Below are 26,408 nucleotides of genomic sequence, written 5' to 3' on the forward strand. Positions count from 1 at the left end.
AATTCTTTGCTCTTTTGTCAAATGTGCAAATAATTGAATGCTCATTTGTCATATGAGCAAATAACTCAATGCTCATTTGTGAAATGAGCAAACAATTCAATGCTCATTTGTCAAATGAGCAAACAATTCAATGCTCATTTGTCAAATGAACATGTAATTCAATGCCCATATACATACTCTTATCAAAGAATATTAGACTTATGGGGGTATTCAATTTTCACATAGAAGTAATGAGCAATTAAACTAATTTTATTTAAAACAAAGTCATTAATTTCAGCAATGGCTAGTAATAACACATAAATGAATTACCTATTGGTTTGGTATGTGGTATCAAAGGATACCATATCACCAAATAGAGCATAACTCTTTTTACAAAGGGGGTCTTCCCACAATGCTCTACAAAGACAATAATCTTCATCCATCTCAAAATCAAAGAAAAAAGCGCTCCACATTAGCTTTTTGTTGGTAAAGTTATCCACGAACATTTGAGCATCGCTTCCTTGAATGTATGCTTTTAAATCTCTATGAAATTTTTTGAAATCTTCCTTAGATGCACCAATGTTTTCATATCCTCCAACAATTTCCTTCATCATTCGAAAAGTTGTAACGGGACCAATATTCACCTATTTAAAGAACAAAACAGTTTGTCACATGAGCAAATAATTCAATGCTCATTTTTAAAATGAGCAAACAATTCAATGCTCATTTGTCAAATGAGAAAAAAATTATTTGCCCATTTGTCAAATGAGCAAACAACTTTTATTAGAACATACAGAGAATTCATGAAACATAAGAGAATTTGAAACATAAGAGAATTCATGAAACAATTCAATGCTCATTTGACAAATGAGAAAAAAAATTATTTGCTCATTTGTCAAATGAGCTAACAACTTTTATTAGAACATACATATAATTCATGAAACATAAGAGAATTTGAAAGTGTTACCTTAGAATTATTCACAATTATTTTTTTGTGTAAAATGTTCATTTTCCTTCCTTCTTTTTGGAATAGATTGCAGCTAGGTGTATAAAGTGCATGAGTATGTCCCTCATGAAATTTTGTCACTATGAATGTGTTATCATCACAGTGCTTTAGGACAATATGTGCCTTGCACCCAACACGAGTAACGAGTCTCTTCCTTTTGATTGAAGCTTTTTCTTCATTGTTTTCCCCTTCCTTGTTATGTAAATCTTTTTCTACAGTAATCTTTCTTTTCTCTTTGTATCCTTCCTTATTGCACAAGATATACTGATATTTTAATTCTTTGCTTCTTCTTTGTCTTTTAGTTGTAGACTTCCTTGTATTGAAACCAGAAGCAAATGCATAGCCTTTATAAAATTCAAGGCCCTCTTCAAGATTATTAAACTTCATCCCTATAGCTGGTTTCAACTCATTGGGGCATATTGGATGCCATTCTTTGTTCCTCCAGGAGTGATCAAAGGTGCTACTTTAGGAGAAACTACTATTGTAGGAGTAGTTGGCACATTTGTGATGGTGCTTGATTGACTCTCAACTTGTTCGTTGTTGCTCATCATTTGTGAATATGCACCTCCTTAAACACACACATACACTCTTAATAATTAGAACTGAAATCAGTTTCTTAAACAAACTTACACACACACAGACATAGATACACACTTACACACACACACACATACACACACACACACACTCAATAATTTCATAATCTATAATTATAACTGAAATCAGTTTCTGAAATCAGAATTGCAAGCAGAAAGAGGAGGGGGCAGGGGGGGATAGGTTTGCTCATTTGTCAAATGAACATGCAATTCAATGCCCACATATATAAACTCTTACACTTAATCACACTCACACTCACACACAGACACACTGTTACACTCACACTCACACTCACACTCACACACAGACACACTGTTACACTCACACTCACACACACACACACACACACACACACATACATACATACACAATTTTGTATACTTAGTGTTTTTACAAGCTAATATTTGCCAAACTTATAGATCCTTGAATTACTTATGAATGTCATTAATATTTGCTCATTTTAATTGTAGTTACCTCATTTTAAATGTTCTATTATACATATTTAGGTTTTCTCATTTTAATTTATTTGCTCATTTTGTATTTGATTGAAAATAAGAACATAATAACAACATTCAATTGAAAATAAAAACCTACTAACAACATAAATAATTGATTCAATCACTATCAAGTTTAATTTGATATTAGTAAAATCTCTATCAAATTAATCAAACCTAAATAATTGATTCAATTCAATCAAATAATTGATGCAATTAAACATTCAATCTGATTAATGTAATTCGAAAATTAACATGTAATTCAATTCGAAAATTAACATGCAATTCCAAATTTTTCAGAGATGTAAAATCAAAATATTTTGAACATTCAGATTAACATGCAATTCAAAATTAAAATTACGAACAAACCTCAATGATGGATGAAATTGCGACCGTTAAAATTTGCAAAAAGAAACCGTTGAAAATTGCAGAAAGAAACCGTTGAAATTTGCCGAAAGAAGAGCATACTCAGTGAATCGCCATTGATAAGTAAATCGCCATTGATGAGCTTTGATGTGCATACAGAATAGAGGGGAGAGATAAATTAGATGCTGAAAGTTAGTTTGTTAGGCATGCTTATAATCTCAGCAGTTGGATTTCATCTAATCTAGCGGCTGAGATTTGTTCTCACATAAGGTGTGGGTGCTCACATAAAAGGTGGTTCTCACCGGATCCTGACCCTATATATATATATATATATATATATATATATATATATATATATATAATTACAATTAAATTATACAATTACAGTTACAACCTTAGGAATACACTAAAACATTCACTCAAGTTTAAGATTACAACTCGCACTTGAGAGGCCACTCGTAGCATACAAATGTGGCTTATTGGAAATAGAAAGCCTCCACATAGATCATAGTGGACGCAACTTAATTACTTGTATGCATTACATGATCGACCACCGCATTTTTGTTTAACCCTGATTATGACATGGAATAAACAAAACATATTAGCACAATACAGTACTTATTTCGTTTTCATTTCATTTAATTATAACTATATAACTTTTGCATTATATATTTACATACTAAATTTTAACTAACTTTGATGATTATAATTAAAGGAAAATATAGTCATGTGCGTGGGGTCTTGTTAGATTTATCTTGATTTTCTTTATAAATAATTGACATATCTAACTTTTTACGTTATTCATATATACTAATTTTAGTGCTGTAAAAATAATTTCAGCTTAGTAAAAAAAGTTAAAATTATACCTGTATCACTGTATGTAGATAGCTCCAAGTGACTCGAGGTATTGGCCTGCCCTTCCGAAAACACCTAAGAAATCAGCCCTGGCAGTAGACGTAAAGAAAGTAACATTACTTACGCCTTTTTGCGCTCCATATGGTCCGTACCCCTCGGGACATAAGTTGGTGTGTATCTTTAGAGTGGCAATAACGCACATATTTCCCGAGTCTTGCTTGTTTCCATACGTTCCACTAAATCCAGCTACAGTCTCACCGGATTTGAGAGCAATCTGCACAAAATTATAACAAGTACTCTGAATAAACTTAACTAACTTACAAACAATTGAATTTGATTCAAAGGTTTATGCATGTTTATTGACCTTGGACATAGTTTGGCCACCTTCACCAGTCATTTCAAGGACGACGCTTTGGTCAGGCCTCTCTATCAAGAACCCAATTGCATCCACATTCCATCCATGCTTAACTAATACCTCTTTTATACGTTCACCCTCTTTAAGCTGTATGCGATAGTTTGTAGGGGATTGCGAACCATACGGTCCGTATTCCACGATCTTTTCATTCGCTCTCTGTCAAAATAAATAAAACAAAACTTATTTACATCATATATACATCTTATTAGATCTCATGACCTCTTCTTCGTATTAAATTCTCAATCAATAAACCATGCAATATAATACTACCTTCGTTACAGGTTATGTGCAACGATTTGACATAAAGCAGAGGGGAAAATGTCTAATCGTTGCACATAACCTGTAACGGAGGTGTATTTGAAGTTAAGATAATATTTTATTAGAGTACTAAAATGTAAATAAATGAATACATATTCAAGCAACAAGTCCGCACTTTGGCGATAAGTTGAGCCATAATCTTTGCTTTGGAAGGTGAGCGAACGGTAAAAGCTTGGAAAGAACTAAAGTTTTTGTAGTAGGTGTACTGTGATTTATGGGGAGGGTATCCATATATTTATATACACGTGATACTCTTCCTGACTCTCCTCATAACCTGCGCTTAATATTCCAATTTGAAAACATTTGTTCCTCATAACCTGCGCTTAATATTCCAATTTGAAAACATTTGTTCAATATACAGTATATAGTTTTTTTTTTTTGTGTTCTACCCTTTGTGCTAATCCGGATTCGGGGATTAATTCTGGATGGTTAGGTTTCAGTCCTCTCCCAATTGTTGTTGCGGGGGATCGAACACGGGTCCTCCCTACCAAGTGTAGTCCCAATCACCACTACATCAACAATCAATTGATAGTGTATACCGTATATAGTTTTGCGTTTGTTGGGCGCATGCAGCGTATCACAGAATAAATTGACTTGTGAATTGAGATGATGAAGAATTTACCAGTGCCAACAAAATTCTATCATTCTATCATCACTAAATATACTTTTGACTTGTGAATTGTGATGCATGATGGAAAATTTATCAGTATCAACAATTCTATTATTCTATCATCATTATCTAACAGAATATATATATGTCCACGTGCTTAATTTAAGTATTTAACCAAACATATAATGCATAAATTCATTCGGGGACATATTCGCAAATAATAAAATTATCTCTCTAAAAAAAAAGGACATATTCGCAAATAAACTATCATCAATTCAAATTTATCTCTGTGATAAACAACTTTCGTTTAGCACGATAACAAAAAGTGTACTTTTTGTGGTAAAATTGAGTAAAACCGCTATTTGACTACCTAAGATCTGGCTGACAAATCAACCAATCATATGTCTGAAATAAATTCAGTTTAAACTTGAACTTGATTTTGTTGAACCTAACCCAAAATTGTCCTATAACAAATCTAATATGTATCCAACTAACCAGACTAATAGACTATGATATGATCCAAATTTGTCAAAATAGAGTGAATAGAATTTTCTGTATTTCGTTAGAGTGAAGAGTAGGGTATTTATACAAGAAATTAGGGCTCATGAAATAGGCCCGTAAGCTATACAATATAAATACTAAATATAGGCCCTAACACCCCCCCTCAAGTTGGAGCATGCAAGTCACAAATGCCTAACTTCCCAAGTAAATACATGAACTGACTTTTACTCAAAGCCTTGGTGAAAATGTCCGCTAATTGATCTGTAGTCTTCACATAAGACGGACTAATGATATCATCCTGAATCGCATCACGTAGATAATAACAATCCACCTCAATATGCTTGGTACTCTCATGGAAAACCGGATTCTGCACAATATACAAGGCAGATTGATTATCACAAAACAAACTCATAGCACGGGGATGTGAGACACCCAAACTCAGAAGAAGGGCCTTTAACCATTTCAATTCATCAGTAGTTTTAGACATTGAGCGGAATTCGGCCTCTGAAGAAGACTTAGCCACAGTGTCCTGTTTCTTAGTCTTCCAAGACACAGGAGAAGAACCAAGAAACACTAACCAGCCAGAGATAGAACGACGCGACAAGGGACAACTTGCCCAATCTGAGTCACACCAACCTGTAATATGTAAATTACAGTCTGAACTCAAAAGGATTCCCTAACCCGGACATCCTTTCAAGTACCGTACAGTACGAAGAGCAGCTTCCCAGTGATCCTGTCGTGGTTGGTGCATAAATTGAGACAGAATATGCACCGCGTATGCTAAATTTGGTCTAGTAAAATACAAATAAATCAGACGACCGACAAGCCATCGATACTGCTCTGGATCAGAAAAGAAAGAGGACTCTGATTTCGCCAGAGTATGATTCTGCTCAATAGGAGTACCTGCTGGACGAGAACCTAGCAAACCAGACTCTGCAATAATGTCAAGAGTATATTTCCGTTGACATAAAAATATGCCATCCGGACTACGAGCAACCTCAACACCAAGAAAATACTTCAAAACACACAAATCTTTCATATGAAAGCAGTCACTCAAGTATGACTTGAATGTATAAATCGCAGAGGAATCATTACCATAAATTATCAAATCATCAACATAGACCAGAACACTCAGTTGAATAGACCCAGATCGCAGAGTAAAAAGAGAGTAATCAGAGTACGATTGCCAAAATCCGTACCTTTTCAGAGAGGAGGCCAATTTAGAGAACCAACAACGAGGTGCCTGCCGAAGACCATGCAATGACTTCAGAAGACGACACACCATACCAGGTTTAGTGCCATGAAAACCAGGGGGAGGTTTCATATAAACCTCCTCATCAAGATCACCGTGAAGAAATGCATTGTGGACATCCATCTGATGCAATTCCCAGTTCTTCGCAGCAGCCACAACCAGAAACACACGTACAGTGACCATTTTAGCAATAGGAGCAAACGTCTCGTTATAATCGATACCTTCAACTTGATGATTACCAAAAATAACAAGACGAGCCTTCAATCGCTCTAGTGTGCCGTCAGAATTAAGCTTGACCTTGTAGACCCATCGACACCCAAGAGCTTTCTTGCCCGGAGGTAACGTTTCCATCACCCATGTGCCATTATTTTCCAATGCATCAATTTCTTTTTGCATTTCCTCTTTCCATCCCTCATCTTGCATTGCCTCCTTGAAATTACGAGGCTCAACTATCGTATCAACAGCTGCAATAAAAGCACGGTGTCGCACAGAAAATTTATCACAATTCACAAAATGTGCTAAAGGGTAAGGAGTACCTGAGGAGCTCGGAGTAGACGGTGAACTAGTGGAAGTAGATGGACCCGGGATAGATAAAGTATGTGCGACGTAATCACGGTGCCAACCCGGTGGATTATTTGGCCGAAGACCACGACCCAAATCAAGAGTAGATGAGGAAGAAGAGTTCGGGTCAGCGTGGGAAGAGCTGTCAGAGCTGCTGTCACCTGTAGCGGCAGTAGGGACCACGGGCTGGCTGCGGCAGCACTAGAAACCGCAGGCAGGTCGCGGACTAGGCTGCCAGCAGCAGCAGCGGCCTGGGAAGCAGGGGCAGCAGTGGCAGGCGGGGTTTGGGGGCTGCCTGCACTCCTGTCCGGAGTTCCGGGGGCAAGAGAAGCCTCACTAGCCTCGAGAACACACTCCAAATCATCAAGAAAATCAGTATCCACACCCCATCATTTTAAACCGCAATCTCATTCCTAACATGACCATCACCCTTTGTAGCAAACGGAAATTCATTCTCATAAAATATTACATCACGGGAAACAAAAATATCACCCGTCTCCAAGTCATACAACTTCCACCCTTTCTTACCATGAGGGTAGGCCATAAACACACATTTCCTACTCCTAGGAGCAAATTTATCCCCCTTAGCCTTTTGATTATGAGCAAAGAAAAGACACCCAAAAACTTTCAATTCATCAAAATTAGGTGCCTTACTAAAAAGCACTTCAAATGGAGTTTTATTATCAAGTAAACGAGAGGGAGTACGGTTAATCAAGTAGACCGCACCTAGGACACATTCTCCCCAAAAACCAATCGGAAGATTGCCTTCAAACATTAAAGCACGACTAACATTCAAAATATGTTGGTGTTTACGCTCCACTCTACCATTTTGTTGTGGGGTACCGACACAAGAGGTTTGGAATAAAATGCCATTATCATTAAAATACGGAATCATGGGTTTGAATTCCGTACCATTATCACTCCGCACTCATTTAACAATGAACATCAAATTGACATTTAACCATAGCAAAGAAAGAACATAACGAAGAATAAACTTCTGTTTTATCATTTAACAAATAAACCCAAACACCTCTTGAGAAATCATCAACCATAGTCAAAAAATAATGAGCACCACATGTAGAAGGAGTCTTATATAGCCCCTATAAATCACAATGAATCATTTCAAAAATTCGGCTAGCCCGACTATCACTATCCGAGAAACAACCCCGAGACTGCTTAGCTTGTGGACAAATATCATATGCTTTATTCAAAAATTTGCTACCAGAACTAGCACTAATAGCAGGCACTAACTTGACTATTTGATCCGACGGATGACCCAGACGACAATGCCATAGCTCGAATGTAGAAACTCCCGAATTCGTCACCGCACATACTTTTGGGATTCGCCGGAAATAGTAGAGTCCATCTATTCGTTCACCGCCTCCAATCAGGCTCCCCGAGTGTTGGTCCTGTATAGCACATAAAGAGTCAGTGAATCGGACATAACAAGCAGAATCATCAATCATTTTAGACACCGAAATTAAATTGCAATTTAATTTAGGCACAAATAAAACATTCTCTAGAGTAATTCCGTCGGCCAAATACACACGCCCTTCCTTTGTAGCCAGAGTTTGTGTACCATCCGGAAGACCAACGGGGCATGATAAAATAGAACGTTCATCCATTAAACAAGAGGCATCACCGGTGACATGATGAGAGGCGCCGGTGTCGATAATCCAAGATGATGAAAAATACTCACCAATCATTTTGTCTTGTTGACTATTATTAACCATATTCAACAAAAGACGAACATGCTCAGGCTTGAACTCAGATAAGGCCGAAAGAGTAGCTTGGGAAGGACCATCACCAATAGGACTGCCCACGACATTAGCACGAGCCGGGGGCTTGTTGTGAACAGAAGCAGGAGCGGCAGAAGGTGTTGCGGCAGCAGCAGGTGCGACAGAGGCGTGAGATGACAGAGCAGCCCTGCTGCCAGAAGCAGGGGACTGACCAGAATTCGCACCACCCCCTTTTGTCCCATATTTCTCGACCCACCAATCTGGGTAACCATGAAGCATAAAGAAGCCGGAATTGTCATGGCCTGAGCGCTTGCAATGTGAGCAATATAATCTGCTCTTATTGACCCTATTTGGCGGCTGTAAATTCCTTCGATCAGAGGGAAGAGAAAAAATGTGTGCCTCATCCTTAGTCTTGGTTTGTGCGATGCCACGAGAGCGCTCTTCCTGAAGAAAAGCGTGGTATGCACGGTCTAGCGTAGCCGGTGGTTGCTGGGACAACAATTTTGTCCTCACGGCTGCATATTTCTCATCATCAATTCCAATGAGAAACTGAAGCAATTTCTCTTCATCTCTGTCAATTTCATACTTAGCAGCAACATTACACTCACACTTCCCGCACTCACATCCATGGGGAGGCTTGAGACTGACCAAATCATCATAAAATCCTATCAAAGTGTTGTAGTAATCTTCCACAGTCATAGATTTAGTTTGTTTGCAATTGGTGATAGAAGAACGCAATTTTTGGAGGCGAACACCACTAGCCTCGCAAAAACGCTTCTCCAAAGAATCCCATAATTTTCGTGCTTCCTCAAAGTATGGGATGGAGGCCGTAAGCTTCGGGTCAATAGCTCGTAAAATCCATGAAACAAGCATGGAGTTGACAGTGTCCCAATCAAGGAGCTTCCTCTTCTCTGTCGATTTTGAGATGGTGCCATCAACAAACCCATACTTCCTCCGAGACTTCAAGGAAAGAGTAATAGCCCTAGACCACGCAAGAAAATTGTCACCCTTCAATACCACATGAGTGATTAAATTGCCGGGTTGATCTCCTGCTCCAAGATATAGAAAGGGGACGAAGGATCAATTTTTCCTTCTTCCGCCATTGATGAACAAACAGTAGAGTAAAATAGTGATTAGAGAGTAGTAATCAGAGAATAGAGATTAGAGAAAAAAAATAATTTAGAGAGAATAGATTAGGGTTTAGAGTATAGAGGCTCCGATACCATGTCAAAATAGAGTGAATAGAATTTTCTGTATTTCGTTAGAGTGTAGATTAGGGTATTTATACAAGAAATTAGGGCTCATGAAATAGGCCTGTAAGCTATACAATATAAATACTAAATATAGGCCCTAACAAAATTTAAATGAACCCAACTAATTTCATTGACCGTTACAATGACTTGTTGTAACCAAACCCAAATTTGAGTGACACCACTATGATACCACTACGATTGTCACAACACATAATTCTGTTAAGTAAATAACTTGCAAACCAACATATAGGTGTCAAATCACGCAGGGTTATTCTTATAAATATTACTAGATTAATATGTAACATTTCATCTCTACAGTCTTATAGGCTACATTTTACGGAGTAATAATTTTTAATGGTAATAGTAGGAGCATAACTAAGATCTCACAGCCCAAAGTCAATCAATTTTATTGAGTCCAAAATAAACTTGGTTTAAACTTAACCCGGATTCTCTTAAGCCAATAAGACTTAGCTTGACCCAAAATTGACTTGTACCAAATCCAATATTATGTACCCATTAAACCAGATTTTGACCCGAATTTGAGCGGACATAACCTAACTTGATTGACGGGTAAAATGACTTGTCATAAACAATTGAACAAACCAATATTTGAGTGATAGGAGTGTGAAGAGTGAATAACTAGTAATTGGAGTATGATTTTATTTTATTTTTTATAAATTATTTTTAGATTATCATTGTTAAAACACATTTTTAACTAAAAGAAAAAGTGATGCATCTAAATAAAATTTTATTTTTAACAAGTGATGCAAATAATTAAAAATGTAGGAAGTATAAAAGTTGGTCATTGAACCAAAACACATCTTCAAATGACAAACGCCAAGAGGGTGCTGATATAAAACTCAGATTAGATTCAGAAATGCTGAAATAGAGTGCATGAGTAGTATAGCTAAATTAATATCAGAAACATCAGCAGCTAAAAGACCTAGATTATATAGTATTATCTTTCATCTAAACAAACCAACAAGGTCACTAACTCACATCATCATAAATAGCTAGATTACATAAAACAACTAAGAGTACATGCTCATAATATCTCTAGTATTTAAACAAACCTGCAAGAACACAACATTCTCCAAGATGGAATTGGCATTAGGAGGCGGGTTAAAGTGGAAGCTAAACGCCATCCATCTCTAACAGTTTCTTGGATAGTATATTTTTCGGAGGGCCACTAGGCTGGAACATTACACACTTTTGATTCTCTCTAAAGAGCTCCAATTCTCTAACCCACGCTTGGTTCCTACTGAAATGCGGATTCCACTGGATCTTGGACAGGACATTATCAAAGTCACGTGGTCGGGGCAAGACCAGACCATCAAACACATCAGCAGGAAAGCGCTCAAGGTCCGAAGGACTTAATTCAAGCCACTTGATGTCCAAACGCTCAATATGATTAACAGAAAAATCCTCAGCTTCGTCAAGGAAGGTTAGCATGTCAAGCTGGTGAGGGGTACGATCAGTGACAGCAACAAAAGGCATGTCAGGGTAGAATATCTTAATTACTCGGAGAAACAGATAGGACAATCTGTCCCAGCTAATGTGAACGACAAGGTATCTAGAGTCATTTAAGGCTGACAGGATTCCCCAAATTCGAACAATGGGAGTCAAAAGGACATGGAAAGCGGAGGTGTAAAAAGATCTAAAATATTGGAGGTCGTCAATAGAAAAGGGACGACCGTCACAGGTCTTGAGAGCTCCAAAGGGCCATCAAAGACAGGGAGTAAAGTTGCAGCACGGAAGAATATGTTAGGAATATAGGAAAATCTATCTTAGAATATCACTAAGATATATTATTATCCTAAATATAATATCATAATATCTATATGGAAAATATATCACAATAATATATTTTCCTATATTCCTAACAGGGTAGCATCTCTGTTCTAGGCCTCTTAGTGAAAAAATCAAAAACATGGTAATCCCCGACATCTGAATCAGCCAAGTCGGGTGGCCTGGTCTCGGGCTGGGGTAACATCGTACCCATAAGAGCAAGGGGGATGATGTCTATGGTAATATCGGTAGGATAACAGCTCTCATATACATATGCTATAGTCCAATCATCCTCCAATACACCGAAATCACCGGGAATCTCCAGGAAGTCTGTTTTAGGGTCAGACAATTCATAGAGGTCATGATTAGGCCTTAATTCACGTATAATGGCAGCCTTGATGACAATGTCATCAAAGGTATTAGACGGACGGAACTTGCATCCCTCCAGAGTAAATGGACGGGCTAAAAAGGGTTTTATGAAGACCTGCAAAGGAAACCAAATAAGTTATTAACATAAACAAATAGAAAACCATCAGAAGAAAATTATAATAACTAATATCAGTTAGTTCATCAAGTCATTTTAAACAGTATAACCAACGAACAAAAGATGAAGCCTGACAGAAAATAAATCACCCAATATATAGCAAATATTCAACTATCAGAAAATACATACACCCTATTCTATATACTACCTCTGGATCATACTATATGCAACTTTGAAATTTTTTATATCTCACAAATAATACCCCAAAGTTGCATATAATACGATCTGGTGGTAGTAATAACAATGTTAGTTTCAACTTGTTAAGTATATTGTACATATTTACTAAGTCAAAGGAGATAATTCTCTAATAATTATCCTCCTATTTTATAGTCCTTGATATACGTGTATAGCATAGTTAGTTTCCTAGATTAGAGCCTAGGATTATGCTGAAATCTTTGTATATATATTCTGTCAACATGAATGACAAAGCAAGGAAAACATTCCTTATATTTCTATCATGGTATCAGTTTCCTAGTGCAAAAATCCTTCGTCTCTTCCGCTGCTATCCTCGGTTTACTGCTCACTATTGTCAATCTTCTTCTTCTTCATCTTTTTCTTTGCTATTTTCTCCACGGGTGACTCCAAATCTTCTTCTTTTCATCCGGCTCTTGTCGTACCTAACATCAAGAGCAATATTTCCATTACCCTAGAAATGGATAATTCTCAATACACTACACGGGCAGGATTGTTCAAAATTCACGCAAAATCTCATCGGGTCCTTCACCATATCATTCCCCCTGCCGGCAATGACAAAGGCAAGGAGAAGGTTCCTTCTACCGAGGAAGAAAAGGTACTATGGGAAACCCTTGATGTCGCGGTTTTATCGTGGATATATACTACCATCTCTCGTGACCTCCACAACACCATTATCGATCCAGGTACTACAGCCATGGAAGCTTGGAATAGGCTGCGTGACATATTTCAAGACAACCAACATTCTCGGGCCGTCACTCTTGAGCAAGAGTTTTCCAGTACTCATTTGGAGGACTTTCCCAACATTTCGGCGTACTGTCAACGTCTGAAATCGATCGCCGATCAACTCAAGAATGTAGGAGCACCTGTTTCGGATAGTAGGATGGTTCTTCAATTGGTGGGAGGCCTCACAAAGGCGTACAGTGGCGTGGGAACGCTCATAAGGCAGAGAAATCCCCTGCCTCCTTTCTATCAAGCGAGGTCAATGCTTACCTTAGAAGAGGTCGGCATGGCCAAAAAAGCAATGACGGGGTCTGATTCTGCAATGCTCGCTGCTTCCGGTGATGAGTCGTCGGTCTACAATGACAATTCGGGGCAAGCTAAGGGTCCAAGACAGAAAAAGGGCAAGAATGGTGGCAGAAATAATTCGGGTAATGGTGCTAGTCGTGGCTCCGGCAGTGGAGGAAAGGGCCGAGGACAGAACGGCGGCGGCCGTGGCAACGGTGGCCAACAGCAGCAGCCCTCTGGTGGCCAGCAGGGGAATTTCCCGGGTTAGAGATGGATGCCTATCCCGCCTTGCCCATTTCCTACGCAGGTTGGGCTAGGCCTCTCTCCCAACAAAGACAGCCAGGCCTTTTAGGCCCAAGACCTCCGTATCAGCAACAGGCCTACCCACAGCAAGCTTATGCGTCATTTGGGCAACAACCTACTTATGTTCCTATTGACATCGAATCAGCTATGCAAACAATGTCGCTGAGTCAACCCGATCCTTCGTGGTACATGGACATCGGTGCAACTTCCCATATGACCTCCTCCCAAGGTACTCTCTCGTCTTATTTTAATTTGAGAAATCATCCAAATAATAGTATTGTTGTTGGAAACGGTCATACTATTCCAATTCAAGGATATGGTCATACTAAATTGTCATCTTCGAGTTCGTCCCTTTCCCTAAACAATGTCCTTCATGCTCCAAAACTTATAAAAAATCTTATTTCTGTTAGAAAATTTACTACTGATAATTCTGTGTCAGTTGAGTTTGATCCGTTTGGGTTTTCTGTGAAGGACCTACGGACGGGGATGCCAATAATGCGATGTGATAGTCGGGGGGACCTCTATCCTATTTCTTCTTCATTCCCCAATCAAGCTACCTCATCTACCTTTGTCGTCATCTCACCTAAGCTTTGGCATGATCGTCTAGGCCATCCAAGTGCTCCTATTTTAGATGTTTTACGGCATAATAAAAGCATTGATTGTAATAGACTTTCTTGTTCTAGTATCTGTGGATCTTGTGTACTTGGGAAACATATTAAGTTGCCTTTTGTTGCTTCTTCGTCTAATACTATTATGCCATTTGATATTATTCATAGTGATCTATGGACTTCACCTGTTTTGATCTCTTTGGGTCATCGATATTATGTAGTATTGTTGGATGATTTTTCAAATTATTTGTGGACTTTTCCTATAGCACGAAAATCGGATGTGTATGATACTTTATTAACCTTTAAGGCCCACATATCCTCTCAATTTGAGCAAACTATTAAAAATATTCAATGTGATAATAAGCGGGAATTTGATAATGGACCTTTTTGGGATTTTTGTAAGAAAAATGGGTTGTCTTTCCGTCTTTCTTGTCCTCATACATCTCCACAAAATGGGAAAGCCGAGCGAAAAATCCACACAATTAATAATATCTCTCGTACCCTTCTTGCTCATGCATCCTTTCCTCATTCTTTTTGGAATCATTCTTTGCAAATGGCAACATATCTCCTTAATATTCTACCAAGTAAAGGGTTGGGAAATAAGTCTCCTGTTGAGGTTCTTTACAAAAGAGTGTCGTCTTATGCTCATTTAAAGGTTTTTGGGTGTTTGTGTTATCCCTTGATTCCATCTACAACTATTAATAAGTTGCAACCTAGGTCTATGCCTTGTGTTTTTTTGGGATTTCCTAATAACCATCGTGGGTATAAGTGCTTTGATTTGTCCACTAATAAAATCATTGTGTGTCGGCATGTTTTGTTTGATGAAAATGTTTTTCCATTTTCACAGTTGCATTCCCCACCTTCACATTATTATGATTTTCTTGACAATGGAATATCTCCATATGTTATCAATCACCTTCAGCAAACTGGCCTCACGCCTACTCCACAAGCTCAAACAAATCAGCCCACTAACAATCCTTCTTCACCGGTCCACCAAGTGCCTTCCACACCACAACCGGACCCACCATCTCCACAAACAAATCAGCCCACTTCTCCAGCCCAACTCACATCACCATCTCATGACCAAGAGCAACACGCTACCTCCCCTCCTTCTGGGCCAGCAATTTTGACGGGCCCACACTCAGATTCGGGTCAGTCTTCTAAACAAGTTCCTGCCCAGCAGCCCAGTGTCGTGACTATAAGTAGGAATGGGATTTTTAAACCCAATCTGAAATACTCTTGTAATGCTGCGATTGTGAGGTCTCCTTTACCTCGTAATCCGGTAGAGGCTTTGCGTGATCCGAATTGGAAAATGGCCATGGATGATGAATATGATTCTCTTATTAAAAATAAGACGTGGAAGTTGGTGCCCCGTCCACCTGATGTGAATGTTATTCGTTCTATGTGGATTTTTACTCATAAAGTCAAGTCTAACGGTGATTTTGAGAGGCATAAAGCCCGTCTTGTAGGTGATGGTAAAACTCAACAGGTTGGCATTGATTGTGGCTAGAATTTTAGTTCGGTTGTCAAACCGGCTTCGATTCGTACTGATCTTAGTCTTTCTTAATCGAAGGCATGGCCTATACATCAGTTAGATGTTAAAAATGCTTTCTTACATGGTGAATTGCAGGAAACTGTTTATATGCATCAACTGGTTGGTTACAGAGATCGGGATCATCCTGATTATGTTTGTCTCTTGAATAAGTCACTTCATGGACTTAAGCAGTCACCCAGGGCTTGGTATAAAAGGTTTGCTGATTATGTGTTATCTCTTGGTTTTACCAACAACACGATGGATAATTCTTTATTTATCTATCGAAAAAGATCTGACATGGCTTACATTTTATTGTATGTTGATGATATCATTCTGACTGCTTCTTCTAATGCTCTCCGATGCTCTATCATGTCACTTCTTATCTCTGAGTTTGCTATGAAGGACCTTGGTCCTTTGAATTATTTTCTGGGTATTGTTGTCACTCGACATAAGGGTGGCTTGTTTCTTTCACAGCGTAAATACGCCGAGGAAATAATTGACCGTGCAGGGATGTCAACGTGTAATCCATCTGCGACTCCAGTTGACACAAAGTCGAAGTTAGGAGCTACTACCAGTGCTCCTATTGATGATCCTTCTCTCTATCGGAGCCTTGCAGGGGCTCTCCAGTATCTTACTTTCACCAGACCGGATATTTCTTATGTTGTTCAGCAGGTTTGTCTACATATGCATGACCCGAGGGTTGAACATATGTCTGCTCTCAAACGAATTATTCGGTATGTCCAGGGTACTATTGAATTTGGTTTACATCTATATCCATCTTCTATTTCTTCTCTGGTCGCATATACTGATGCAAATTGGGGTGGGTGCCCTGATACGAGACGTTCAACGTCTGGTTATTGTGTTTTCTTGGGTGATAATCTGATTTCTTGGTCGTCTAAACGCCAGCCCACATTGTCAAAATCTAGTGCAGAGGGCGAGTATAGAGGGGTGGCGAATGTTATCTCCGAGTCATGCTGGATTCGGAATCTTCTCTTGGAGTTACATAGTTCGATTAAAAAGGCTACTCTTGTGTATTGTGACAATGTCAGTTCTATTTATTTGTCGGGAAATCCAGTTCAACATCAACGTACAAAACACATTGAAATGGATATTTATTTTGTACGAGAGAAGGTTGCACGTGGGGAAGTTCGGGTTCTACATGTGCCGTCACGATATCAGATAGCGGATATTTTTACCAAAGGTCTTCCGCGAGTTTTATTTGAGGATTTTAGGGACAGTCTTAGCGTCCATTGCCCTCCCGCTTCGACTGTGGGGGTGTGTTAAGTATATTGTACATATTTTCTAAGTCAAAGAAGATAATTCTCTAATAATTATCTATTTTATAGTCCTTGATATACGTGTATAGCATAGTTAGTTTCCTAGATTGGAGCCTAGGATTATGCTATATATTCTGTCAACATGAATGACAAAGAAAGGAAAACATTCCATATATTTCTATCACAACTCACCGAAATCAGCGATTTCTCATCCCCTTCCGCTATCGTATCACCACTACTACTGCTACTATGATCATTATCCATCGAAACCCTTCGCCCAATTTTTGGTTCCTATACATTTTTTCAAAAGAAGTACTCTGTTATTCTTATTTACGAGTAAACACATACTGGTGCACCACCCAATAATCTGTCGCCAAAACAATAGCACTTCGCTTAAGCCATTTAAAGTATTTGTTTATTTGGAAACAACAAAACTCAATGTACAACTTAGGGCTTGTTCACATTTATTTAATTTCAGTTCAGTTTAGCTCCAATCGGTTCAGTTTAGTTCACTTCAGTTTAGCTTATAATATCCTTCTCATAAAATATTCATTTCAGCTCAGTTCAGTTCAGTTCAACTCCAATCAATTCAGTTTAGCTCCAATTAATTTAGTTCAATTCAGTTTAGCTCAATTCAGTAAATGTGAATCGACACTTATACTACTCTTAAGTTTCACACAAAATTTTGTTCACAGTAATAGTAATCACACAAAAATCTTTTTTAATTTTTTTAATTCAATCGATAAATTCGAATGCCCTAAAAACACACGTATACATTCGAAAAACAGAACGGAAAAGTTGATTCAGAACAACCACATTCATTCAATTCACAAACAATCGAATAACTACCCTTCAAAGATTCGAAATTTTGCACAATATATCACACAATATTTCACCAACATTAATCGATTAAATAAAAGGGCAATCATAACAATATTTAATCCATGAAATTCCAAAAAAAAAAAAAAGTTAAATCGGAAAAAATGACTACAAAATATGAACTGATAAACTTAAATAAGCGCTGAAAAAAAGGAGAAATTAAGAACTGAAATCTTCACTTATGCACGAATAAAGTGATTGTAGGAGATAAGGAGGAAGTTTTGAGACCTCACTTTAAGGTTTCTGAAAAGTTTCGTGATAAATCTTATTAGAAAACGCAACCGAAGTAGGGCGATTAAGTGAAAAATCTAGAGAATAACTAAGGATAAACTAGCTATTGTCTCGGGCGATGCCTTGAATTTTTATAAATTTATAATCGTGTAAGTTTGATCAAATAATTTAAAAGGGTTGATTGTTAACGATACTCATGAGTGAATGAAAAGAAAAACATTTTTTTCTTAATTTTGCATCAATAATAGAATCACATCTTTGTTATTCTGATATCCATACTAATGATATTATATATCTATTAACTATTAGTAAAACAAAAACATGCTGACATCATTAAGGACACTTGTCAATTTCTTATGAAATTTTTTCCCGGCAAAACTATTTTTGACATCATTATTTTTTTTCTCTCTATTTTTTTTTTCCTAAGTTCTAAAACTAAAAAATTACAATATTCTTTCAAAATTAATAAATAAGATTATGATTACACTTTTTCGAATAAACAATATTGATAACAATTTTAAACAAATAAAATCTATATAAACCGTGCAACGCATGAGATTAATCTAGTACTACTCTATAACTATAGTTTTATCATTAAATGCACATGTTTATTTTTGAAAATGACTAAAAAATTTTATTACAACATCATAAGTGATATTATGTAACTTGTAATGAAATTTTAATTGAATAAACAATTAATGCTATAAAAATGACCAAGTTGTTTATATATAATACGGAGTAGATAGTTGTTTAAATTGAAAGGCTAAGTATATGAAGAGTTTTTCCTGTAGAATAAATTTTATTAATGCTTATTGTTAATTATTGCTAAATAGTAAGGTCTTTATTATTAGGACATGTTCAGATTTACTGAATTGAGATTAACTCAAGTGAACCATACTGAACTGAGATTAACTCAACTGAACCATACTGAACTGAACTAAAAATTAAACTAAACATAGCTAAAATGAATTGTTTATGAGAGAAGAAAATTAGGAGTTGAACTGAACGGAATATAATGGAGTTAAAATGAATTGTTTATGAGAGAAGAATATTAGGAGCTGAATTGAATATAGCTAAAATGAATATAGGTAACCACCAAGTAACTCGAGTAACCCCTGATTGACCGAGTAACTCAAGTAACCCCGACCACACAGTGTGTCTAGCCACATTGAAAATTTGTGAATTATTATTTACAAGTATTTAATTTATTTATCTCTATATATAAGACATATTAATATGGTAAGAAATATGATATCCATAAGGTTTAGTGTTCGAAACTTGTAGGATGTTTTTTATGACGTGACATGGTAGATCTACGTTGCACATAAACGTTTATATAGGAACGTTTATCAATATATATAACTAGAGTGTAGCCCGAACGATGCCCCGGTATGCTAATTTGTAATTACTACCTCCGTAACAAATTATTTGCAACTTTGGAGTATTTTATGTCTCACAAATAATACTCCAAAGTTGCAACTAATATGTAGCGAAGGTAGTATTTAGTTTGCTAATCATGTTTGACTGTGTTTTTGTTAGTGTGTTGATGATCATCTCAAAATTTCATGACTTAAAAAAAGATTTGTAAACACTTATTATCTAATCCAACTTAACTATATAACTTTGTTTGATAGAAAAGCACAAAAAATGAATAGCTAAGAAGGTAAGACTTGTAACTTAAAACTATTTGTTGGTCGTGCTTAAAAAGGTTAGTTATACGTGGCACATATTTTGTTTTAGGAATGTTTTTAATATATAACAAATATAAAGTATAGATAGGGGTGAGCAAACCGGATACCCGGTCAAAATTTTAGGACCCGGACTTGGAATTGGTTGGAAACGGGTCCTAATTCGGATCTGGAATTGGAATTGGTTCAACCGGTTCCTAAAATTTAAGAATTGGTATTGGAACCATCGGGTACCGGTTCCGGTTCCAGGTACCCACTTATGTATGTAATTGTTAAAATATAATACAAATTATAATTCTTATTTTAGTTAGGTTCATTTTTAGCGTTTCATACTTATATTTATATAGGCATTAAGCTATTTGTATTTATGTTAGGTATTAATAATAATTTTTAATTTACAAATTAGATACATTCAACATATTTTTATTATTTAAATTTTATTTAGTTTAGCATATATTAGGTAATTGGGTATCCAACCGGTTCCGATTCCAAAAAGTTGAGAATTGGAATTGGTTTTAACCGGGTCCTTAATTTATTACCCGGAATTGGAACCACCAAGTCCAATTCCGATTCCGGACCCGCCGGTTCCTAACCGGTTCCGATTCCAATTCTGGGTACCCGAATTTTTGCTCACCCCGTAAGTGTAGATAATAATAAAATAATACTAAATAAATATAAAAAGGAAGGGCTATATATAAGCATTAAAAACAATCCTGAAAATTGTATGAAATTAGGAATTCATGACAAAAACACTCGTAAATCAGTGTAATGCTTATATGTAGCCCTAAGAGCTATGTATAACATTTTTCATATAAAAAATATAGATAATAATAAGTATATATATAGAATTTTAGACTATAAATTATACAGTACGGTATATTATACGGATCTGATTAGATAGATATAGATATGGACCGAGTATAGATATATCATATATATTTTTGAGTTTTGTTAGTGAATCTCAAAGGTTAGTACGAGTAATTAAAAAAAAAAAAAAAAATTGTCTTCTAGTTTCAGTCATTGGACTTTGCATGCAACTAGATAAATTCACCATCATTTATTACTCTCTTATGGAGTATCATAATTCTATGTACTATTTTAATTTCTCCTTTTTCCTTGGAAACTTAAACATCCTTTCAGATTCCAATTAACATCCAATAATTCCTTTAATCAGGCGTGCAACTCAAGCAGTCTTAAATTAAATTTAAATGCTTATGTATAAAATGGAACCCAATCAATTGCTCAATAACCAAACATTTTCTCACATCTTCTAATACGAGTATTATACAAAAAAAATGGGTCAAATCTTGTCCAACTTATGGAGAAAGATTTGTAGAAAGCCAAAAAATAAAGCACCAAAATCAGATAATAATCATAAGGCCAATTACCAAAAATTATCTCTTCATGATGAGAACCAACAACAAAGCCATTGCATCAACGTATACGATCATCACGACGACGTTCAATTGATCTCGGGTTGTTCGAATCCTATCGATACAATCCAAAATCATCAGGACAACTTGGATCAATCAAACAACTCACACAATGTGGTTGATTTAAGCAGTTATCATGAAGAACATGCTAAGAAAAAGAAGACATATAAAGAACAACTAATCAAATATCATGTTGAACAAGTTATACCAGAAACTATCTTGGAAAAAAACGTTACTACTACAATTAGTCATGTTGTGTCGAGTAGTGTTAGGAAAATAGGGCAATACAGCAACGCTCAAAGGATTCTACTCGTCGGCGAGGGCGATTTCTCTTTCTCGGCTTGCTTGGCCGTTGCTTTCGGTGATGCTACTAACATTACCGCCACTTCGCTCAACTCGGAAGGTACGTACCTTACTAAGTTACGTACTAGCTTGACCGTTATAAATTTTTTTTAACCTTGAATAATTAAGTAGTCCTTCATTTCTAAATAATCTTAATTAATATTCCTTTTTAGTGGTCAAATCTGGTCATATTTTTGTTACAACCATATCTATGTAGTCTTAAACTATCAACCTTTTTATAACTTTGATCATACGTGTTAAGTTATTGTGCAACAAACTGGATGGTTCGGTTCAATAATATTAACAAAATTCACAAAAATGTGCCTTTTTTTTTTTACCTAGTAATCTTGTGAATATGTTAACAGACTTTTTAATCAAAAACTATGGGAAGTTCATCAGCAACAAGGCAGAGCTGATGACTCGAGGTAGCACGGTCCTTCACGATGTCGACGCCATGAAAATGGCAAAACATCCTCTCCTTGACAGCTTGGTATTTGATCGTATCATTTACAATTTTCCACACAGTGGCAAATTTGGTAAAGATGATGATGACATACGGTAAGGAAATGAAGCAAGTATTTTCTTTTCTATCATATCTACAACATTAAGAGTTTTTATTCTTTTAATTAGCCAAGAAATATTTCTTATTTTTATTTTGTAGTACACATAAAAAACTTGTAAGGGGTTTCATAAGAAATGCAAAGAAGATGATCAAGGAAGATGGTGAAGTACACATCACCTCGAAATCGAATGGGATGTATCTAAAATGGGATATCCCAAAAATCGGAAGTGATCAAAGACTAAATCTAATTCAAGAGATCAAGTTCAAGGTTAGCAAGTACCCTGGCTATCACACCAAGTATGGTTTCGGAGGCGATAAGGATTTTGATTGTAATCCCAGCAAAACCTACAAGTTTGCTCTGTCTTCTAAATGAATCCTAATGTAGCTAGGAATGCTTTCTATTTTGCACGCTTAAGCTAACGTATGTATCGCAAGAATAACATTGATGTAATCAATCAAATGAACTAGCTAGTAGCTGGATTGGTAATGGTATCACTTAGCTTGATTTCATATCTTATTACATAATGATACTAATTATGGGGTTGTTTGGTGGGAATAAATTTGGTTTTTTTTTTCATAAACAGGGTTATTTCATGATTTGCATTCCAAAATTATATCCAAAAATTGCAATTATATTCACAAACAATTTTGGGCCTAATAACATTTTAAGTCTCATTTTGATCCTAAAATTCCTGCAAATTAAATTCCATGATTCTATTATCATTTCCTCCAGGCCCACATCATTCTTCATCAGGTAAAGCCATCTCACTCAGGACCACTGATGTAAAACAAAAATATTGTAATTTTGGACCACTATTCTATTTTTAAAATTCCATTCTTCATCAGGTAAAGTCATCTCACTCGGTAGCATTTCCACAATGATGTTGATGTAAAACAGAAATATTGGAAGTTATAAAAAACAGATAAAGTATGAATTAAAGGTAGAAGGAAAAAAAGGCGTAATTAATGAGAGAATATGTATGGAATGATATCATTCTGAAAAATAGTTAAATTTGTGAGTCAAAAAAAAAAATATTTTAAATTTTTGTGAAATATATATATATATATATATATATATATATATATATATATATATATATATATATATATATATATATATATATATATATATATATATATTTGAGTATTAGCTACGGAGTAGTTTTTAACCCGAGTGATGCTCCGAATCATTGTGAATATATTTAAACTAAATTTTAATGATGATTGTATGAAATATTAATATAGATTAGTTATATACTTATATTTATTACTCCGTATTTAGATTAATTATTTTTATAATAGTACTTGTATTATTTTTTTTTTCAAACATTGAACATAAAAATTCGTCATCTAATATTGAGTATCCTAGATATTATTAGTTTATTTTGTTCTTAAATTGTTATAAGAAACTTTTTGAATTTGACATATATGTGGAAAAAAGTAGCATAAAAAGTTCAACATATTTTTGACTTACATATTTAAAATAAATATAGAGTCATAGAGAGTTGTATGTATGAGCAAATGAAAAAAATGAGATCACTTTTGTTATTATTGTTTTTATATACAAAGTGTATGGATATAAAATCTATATATATTTATATTTATGAACATAGTACTGCTTTAATATAACATTATTGACATAAAATGTGTCTTTAGAGGATTTTATTTATTTATTTATTTTATGGGTTCAGAATTTAGATATCAATGCTAACAATTTTTTAAGAGAAAATTATAGTTATCATTAATGGATCGGTATGACATGGTGTAACATTATATGCCAAATGACAAAATTAGTAATACACCACAAAATTGCATTTCTTGTCATGAGTTTCAATAATATATATGGATATACTCCCTCCGTCCCCGATTGATAGTCACTTTTGCCATTTTTGGGCACCCAAAATATTAGTCAGATTTGCTTTTTTCAAGTACCATTAATATTATTTTTTTTTACCAAAATTCTCTAACATTTGTAAAAATATTTTTGCAAATTTAACTTTTCAATGTAAATTTTACTTTCCCATGTACTTTAATTACTTTCTCTCTCTACCTTTTTGCATACCCAATGTAAATTTACATTTTCAATGTACTTTCTTTAATTCTCCTTAATTCCCGTGATTTTTCTTCAAAAGTGACTATCAATCGAGGACGGAGGTAGTATTGAATATATATTGATTTTGGTTGGTAGACAATTCTCCACTATAAAAAGAGATCATTAGTTAAGCACTTAAGCAACTTTGTCACAACAAATACATTCACAAGCAAAGCAATTCATAAACACAAACTAGCTTTTATTCAAAACTGTTATCTCATACATTCAGTGCTCTAAATGGCGTTTATCCCCTTTCTTATGCTCTTACTCCTTGCTTCTTCTTATGGTATACAAGTATATACAATTCGATTAATTTTCTTTTCTAAATATTTTCCATTGGTATTTTTTTTATTTATTTATTTTTAGTAAAAACTCATACACCACGATGTGCTAGATTTTATTATATGCGAAATTGATTAAAATGTAATTTGTTATGACTTGAAATTTTGCATACTACTTCCGCACTTCACATATGTATGTAATGTTACTTATAAGACTTGTTGATTCTTTTGTTAATTGTCTGTATATAATCTATATATCTTACGTATTTTTAATATTGTGATTTTTCTAAATAAAGGAACATCGGCTCGTGAGATTTATATTAAGCCATCTCACTCTGGACCATCTCCTGGCACACCACTGAGTCTTTCACATTTTACACCAAGAGCCAATGTCGCCGGAAACGAGCCAAGGCCACCGATTGTAACTAGAAGCGAGCCAATGCCACCATACGTTGCTAGAAACGAGCCAACACTCCCGATTGTAGCTCGAAGCGAGCCAATGCCATCATACGTTGCAGGAGAGCCAAAGCCACCGATTGTAGCTAGAAGCGAGCCAATGCCACCATACGTTGCCGGAGAGCCAAAGCCACCGATTGTAGCTAGAAGCGAGCCAATGCCACCTAACTTTGCCAATAGAGAGCCAAAGCCACCAAGTTTTTCAGTTGTTACACAAAAGGTTTATTAGATGATGCATAGTTAACTACTTAACTAATGGTCTCAAGAAAAAAAGCATGTGTATATGCTTGTCCTCTTAGTCGTTTCCCTGATCAATAAAACAAATTTAAAATTCTAAATTATAGGTCTATTTAACCAAAACTTATCAATGCTCACTACCTTAAAATTTTTAATCCAACACTGTCAATTTTAAATATCCCTAGAGTATAATTAAATTTGTACATCATCTTATAAGACATCTCCATCACTAAAAAAAAAAAAAAAAATCGTGGAGTCGATCACGATTCACAGTTGAATTCAAACCGTCTCCTAAAATCAATTTAAGTGTGAACCTTGCAACGTTGTTTTGAAAAAGTTTAGTCAGAATAGCACATCGTACGGAGTGGAAGAACAAAGGTTCCCGCAGACTTAATAAGTCCGGTTCACCATATGTAGTCTAGCCCATGGTGTGGTCTAAGTGGGTGGGTTATGATTTATTGGGTCACACTACCACTTTGCCTTGACGGCTCAATAGCCATAGTTGTTAAGTTTAATGATACAAATCCATACAAGAGACTGTATATAATTTTTTCTAAGGTCTTAAATCATAGCTAAACCCTTATGTTCAAAGATAGATACATTAACTTTCGTGATAAGAGTCAGAAGCCTGAAAATTATAGGTTAATCAAATGCAACCTGAGTATTAATGTTGATCATGGCCTATTGATCCAAGCCAAAACGGCAAACTATTTACTAATTTACAATTTTACATTATTAGATTACTAATTTACTTATTTACAATTTTACAATTTACTAGAAGATGAAGACAATGGTACAAGCTATAATCCAATAGTTGTTGAGTAACAAAATTATGAATTTGTAGAATAATTTAGTATGTTTATTTTTAGGGAGCATTAAAATATGTACGTATTTAGAAGTAAGAAGAGATTATGGAATTCAAAAACAAGCAATGTTCTTAATTCGATATATTATTGTCTTAGTATATATTTTCATAATATCACATTTATGTAACTTTTACTCTTACA

The 26,408-nt window shown here is 35.7% G+C and overlaps 4 protein-coding genes and 1 pseudogene across 4 annotated transcripts; 3 read left to right on the forward strand and 2 right to left on the reverse strand.

Moving 5' to 3' along the window:
* Positions 1 to 289: 289 nt before the first annotated feature.
* On the reverse strand, positions 290 to 1,839 carry LOC110723562 (protein FAR1-RELATED SEQUENCE 5-like). The gene is made up of 2 exons (XM_021902909.1): positions 947 to 1,839; positions 290 to 623 (listed from the first exon to the last, which is right to left on the reverse strand). Exons 1-2 carry the CDS (start codon positions 1,370 to 1,372, stop codon positions 306 to 308), a joined length of 744 nt encoding a protein of 247 aa, XP_021758601.1. The 5' UTR covers positions 1,373 to 1,839; the 3' UTR covers positions 290 to 305.
* Positions 1,840 to 2,842: 1,003 nt separating this feature from the next.
* LOC110723563 lies at positions 2,843 to 4,248 on the reverse strand. The gene is made up of 4 exons (XM_021902911.1): positions 4,146 to 4,248; positions 3,662 to 3,868; positions 3,309 to 3,571; positions 2,843 to 3,013 (listed from the first exon to the last, which is right to left on the reverse strand). Exons 1-3 carry the CDS (start codon positions 4,164 to 4,166, stop codon positions 3,314 to 3,316), a joined length of 486 nt encoding a protein of 161 aa, XP_021758603.1. The 5' UTR covers positions 4,167 to 4,248; the 3' UTR covers positions 2,843 to 3,013; positions 3,309 to 3,313.
* An 8,682-nt stretch (positions 4,249 to 12,930) lies between these two features.
* Positions 12,931 to 13,746, forward strand: LOC110723518. The gene has a single exon (XM_021902872.1). The coding sequence runs from the start codon at positions 12,931 to 12,933 to the stop codon at positions 13,744 to 13,746; it is 816 nt and encodes a 271-aa protein (XP_021758564.1).
* Positions 13,747 to 15,701: 1,955 nt separating this feature from the next.
* LOC110723520 lies at positions 15,702 to 17,207 on the forward strand (annotated as a pseudogene).
* A 7,329-nt stretch (positions 17,208 to 24,536) lies between these two features.
* Positions 24,537 to 25,556, forward strand: LOC110723564 (leucine-rich repeat extensin-like protein 1). The gene is made up of 2 exons (XM_021902912.1): positions 24,537 to 24,713; positions 25,005 to 25,556. Exons 1-2 carry the CDS (start codon positions 24,665 to 24,667, stop codon positions 25,391 to 25,393), a joined length of 438 nt encoding a protein of 145 aa, XP_021758604.1. The 5' UTR covers positions 24,537 to 24,664; the 3' UTR covers positions 25,394 to 25,556.
* Positions 25,557 to 26,408: the final 852 nt, after the last annotated feature.

The sequence above is a fragment of the Chenopodium quinoa genome, unplaced genomic scaffold (assembly GCF_001683475.1).
Source record: "Chenopodium quinoa cultivar QQ74 unplaced genomic scaffold, ASM168347v1, whole genome shotgun sequence".
NCBI classification, from domain to species: domain Eukaryota; kingdom Viridiplantae; phylum Streptophyta; class Magnoliopsida; order Caryophyllales; family Amaranthaceae; genus Chenopodium; species Chenopodium quinoa.

Bases quoted from the DNA above. Each gene is read 5' to 3' on its own strand.
- LOC110723562 (XM_021902909.1), bottom strand. From the start codon at position 1,372: ATGAAGTTTAATAATCTTGAAGAGGGCCTTGAATTTTATAAAGGCTAT. The intron at 624-946 runs GTAACACTTTCA...TTCTTTAAATAG, and splicing joins TAATTGTGAATAATTCTAAG to GTGAATATTGGTCCCGTTAC.
- LOC110723563 (XM_021902911.1), bottom strand. From the start codon at position 4,166: ATGGCTCAACTTATCGCCAAA. The intron at 3,869-4,145 runs GTGCGGACTTGT...TTATTTTGACAG, and splicing joins TGGCTCAACTTATCGCCAAA to AGAGCGAATGAAAAGATCGT. The intron at 3,572-3,661 runs GTCAATAAACAT...AATTTTGTGCAG, and splicing joins GTGGCCAAACTATGTCCAAG to ATTGCTCTCAAATCCGGTGA.
- LOC110723564 (XM_021902912.1), top strand. From the start codon at position 24,665: ATGGCGTTTATCCCCTTTCTTATGCTCTTACTCCTTGCTTCTTCTTAT. The intron at 24,714-25,004 runs GTATACAAGTAT...TTCTAAATAAAG, and splicing joins ACTCCTTGCTTCTTCTTATG to GAACATCGGCTCGTGAGATT.
- LOC110723518 (XM_021902872.1), top strand. From the start codon at position 12,931: ATGGATAATTCTCAATACACTACACGGGCAGGATTGTTCAAAATTCAC.